The 3,345-nt window shown below is 53.6% G+C and overlaps 1 protein-coding gene across 1 annotated transcript; it reads right to left on the reverse strand.

The window, feature by feature from the left end:
* Positions 1-672: 672 nt before the first annotated feature.
* LOC148012193 (chalcone synthase-like) lies at positions 673-2,819 on the reverse strand. The gene is made up of 2 exons (XM_087669020.1): positions 2,244-2,819; positions 673-2,017 (listed from the first exon to the last, which is right to left on the reverse strand). Exons 1-2 carry the CDS (start codon positions 2,596-2,598, stop codon positions 1,038-1,040), a joined length of 1,335 nt encoding a protein of 444 aa, XP_087525146.1. The 5' UTR covers positions 2,599-2,819; the 3' UTR covers positions 673-1,037.
* Positions 2,820-3,345: the final 526 nt, after the last annotated feature.

Consider the following 3,345-nt stretch of genomic DNA (forward strand, 5'->3'; position numbering starts at 1 on the left):
TAGGGCCTTGTTTTTTGAAGTGCCATATTTGGTCGCAACCATGACAGGCATGGTGTTCTGCCATTGCCCAGCTTCCTAAAGCTAAAGGACACACATTAGTGTCCTTCCACAATAGGAAGAAGGAATTCAAGCTATGAAGAATACGTTTAGGCAAGTACCTCAGGAAGCACCATGTACTATTGGCACTTGGATGTTGGTCATAACCATTACACTTTTTTAGTGATTAAACACTTGCAGGGCATGCATGGGAACGAGTGAACAACCATGCCAATTGTATAGCCAAGGAGGCCTTGGGTAGTCCCATGTTAGAAAACATATTAATTATAAATGTGTAAAGACCTACATGTAAATATATTACTACATGAAAAATGTTATCCTTCATGATTTTTGAGATTTCAATTGCCTTACTACTAAGTAGGATGGGAAGTTAGAAGCCATATTTGGTCTCCCACCAACACAACTCATAAGGGCATGTATATGAAGCATCGAAATATGTTATTAATTGGAATAAGACAAAAAAGAACTCTGATCCAAACAGGCCTCGTCAATAGCTTAGGACGGACGCCCTGAACGGTCTCACAACTCATCAGGACATCATGTACATGAATGAATTAATAGAAAGCAGGTGGAACATATACTGATTGGAAGCCCTAAACGGTCTCACAACTCATCAGGACATCATGTACATGAATGAATTAATAAGCAGGTGGAACATATACTGATTGCGAATAAGACCAAGAGTTTGCCTGCATGAAAAGCACCCTCGATCTTTGGATCAAATCTCGGGATTTAGTCACAAACAAGCTCATTGGAGTTTTGTGTAGGAAGTCCTCGTTACTCATTTCGAGTACATACACATATAACAAATTGCAAAACAATTGCTGCGATACAGTCATGCCATATTGAGAGTTTCAGTCGCATTACCTTTGGATTCGCCTCGCTGCATATTAAGCTTGGCAGGCCTTATTGTACTTTGTTTTGGTCTTTTTTGGGGGGGCCCGGGGGGCTCCTGAGTCCTACTCTTTTGTTTTTCCTGTTTAGCAACGCTTGAGGAGGGCGCCCTCGATGGTGACACCTGGGCCAAAGGCGACAGCAATGCCCCACTGGCAGCCAGCCTGGACGTCGGAGGGGGAGTCGCTCCGGCGAAGCTCGTCGAGGACGAAGAGCACGGTAGAGGCGGAGATGTTGCCGTAGTTCTGCAGGATGTGCCGGCTGGCGCCGAGCTTCTCCGGCGAGAGCTGCAGGGCCTCCTCGACGGCGTTCAGGATGGCAGGGCCGCCGGAGTGCACGGCCCAGAAGACGTCGTTGTAGCCGGGCTTGGAGGGGGCGTTGTCGAGCGCCGTCCGGCAGAAGCCGCCGACGTTCTTGGAGACCAGGGACGGCAGGGTGCGGTCGAGGTAGAACTGCAGGCCCTCCAGCTTCAGCGTCCCCTCGATGATCTTCTCGGAGTCAGGGGCGAGGACCTCCCCGACCCAGTGGATCTCGTAGAGCGGGCGCTCGACGCGTGGCAGGGGGCGGGCGCCAACGATGACGGCCGAGGCGCCGTCCCCGAACAGGGCGGTGCCCACCAGGTCGTAGGGGAACTTCTCGTTGGGGGCCCGGAAGGTCGGGGCGGCCAGCTCGCTGCAGCAGATGAGGATGCGCGCCCCAGGGTTGTTCTCGGCCAGGTCCTTGGCCACCCGCAGGGCCGTCACCCCGGCGTAGCAGCCCAGCATGTAGAGCATCACCCGGTTCACGTCCGGGCGCAAGCCCAGGGACTTGGTCAGCATCACGTCCGCCCCCGGGATGGCCACGCCCGTCAGCGTGGCCACCACCAGGTGGGTGATGTCCGACGCGGGCCGGCCCCACTCCTTTATGGCCTCCAGGGCCGCCAGGTGCGCCAGCTTCGGCACCTCCTGCGCGAAGATGTAGTTGCGCTGCTCCAGGCTGGGCTCGCCGGGCGTGTAGAACTCCGGGTGCTCCTTCAGGAACTCCTCCGTCAGGATGGAGTAGCGCGTCTTGATGCCGGAGCGGTCGCCTGCGCCGAAGAAGCAGCCAGTATTATTATGAACAGCTTATATACACGAGACTCGAGAGTCTGTATGCATTTTCGCAACTTTTCGACATAAACTTGAGGGCATTCTGAAAGTTCTTTTCACAAATTATAGGAGGCATTGCTGGTTTTGTCGTTTCCCCTTGGGGTAGACACACCTTGTATAATGATGATGCACTGGTCACGATCAATTACAAGAGCAAATACTTACATATGCGCTGCATCTTCTTCTTGAGCTCCTCCTTGTGGCCGCAGTTGGTGATGTCGAAGTACCAGTCCGTGTAGGTGGCCTGGTCGATCTGGTGCGGCGGCGTGGCCCGCCCCATGGCCAAGATGGAAGCGTGCGCTTCCTCAGCAGGCGCTGCGGGCGTCGCTGGGTACACGTGCGGGCCCTGCGAGCGCAGGCGCGGGGACGGCGACTGCACCCAGGTGGGGGTGTGTGGGAGGGGGTTGCGAGGGGACGGCTGCTCCACCCAGGTGTCGCAGGTACGGGGTGTGCCAGGGGCCGGCTGCGCCTGCACCCACTCACGGCGGCCCTGAGCGGCGACTTCAACCTCTAGAAACATGCTTGCTTTGCCGCTGACGGACTTATTAACTTGGATGGAGATCTCCGACGTGCCTGGTCGTAGTTCTGTAGCAGGATGCTCTCTATGCGGCACTCCCTCTGTCTGTGGGTTGACAGTGCGTACAAATGTGTATGCCTCGGGTGTTCCTAGTGTAGAACGATTGTATACCGCCGAACTCTCTCCTTTTATTACTTCGAGACGCCTCGGCACACTATCTCCACGATGCCAACCTTTCCCTATTTAAGCCCCCCGCATTCGTCGACCCTTTCAAACACTCTGCCCAGGGCCCACAGCCCTTCTTTGACTGGTCCTTTCTCTTACCGTTCAAATCAAAAGACGCTGATGATCTCCAGACTCCGACCATAAATAATTATAATTATAAAACGAAACATTAGCGGCCAATGCATCCCGATTGCGGACCTGCTTTACTTGTTTTTATGTCGGTCCACGGACCCACCCCAATGGGTTCACGGGCCACGGCTGTTTACCAGTCCACAATCCCCAAATTAGCTTGACCTTTGGCACCTTTGTCAATGTAGTCTTTGTCATCACTCCATGCAAACATGGTCGACTAACCCTACTAATAAGAATCGGCTCTAGGGTAAGGGGCTGGACAAAGTTGCAGCCCTCAATAGTGTGAAATTTTTTAGAGCACATGCGACCAAAAGGTGTGTCCCAATGTCACTAGAAACAATGAGCACGACTGCTCGAGATGTAGGTTGTTGGCCCCCCAGAAGATGTCACTTT

This window comes from Lygodium microphyllum, chromosome 27 (assembly GCF_053477565.2).
Source record: "Lygodium microphyllum isolate KBCC chromosome 27, Lygodium_microphyllum_v1.1.10, whole genome shotgun sequence".
In the NCBI taxonomy this organism is placed as follows: domain Eukaryota; kingdom Viridiplantae; phylum Streptophyta; class Polypodiopsida; order Schizaeales; family Lygodiaceae; genus Lygodium; species Lygodium microphyllum.

Bases quoted from the DNA above. Each gene is read 5' to 3' on its own strand.
- LOC148012193 (XM_087669020.1), bottom strand. From the start codon at position 2,598: ATGTTTCTAGAGGTTGAAGTCGCCGCTCAGGGCCGCCGTGAGTGGGTG. The intron at 2,018-2,243 runs GTAAGTATTTGC...TCTTCGGCGCAG, and splicing joins GAAGAAGATGCAGCGCATAT to GCGACCGCTCCGGCATCAAG.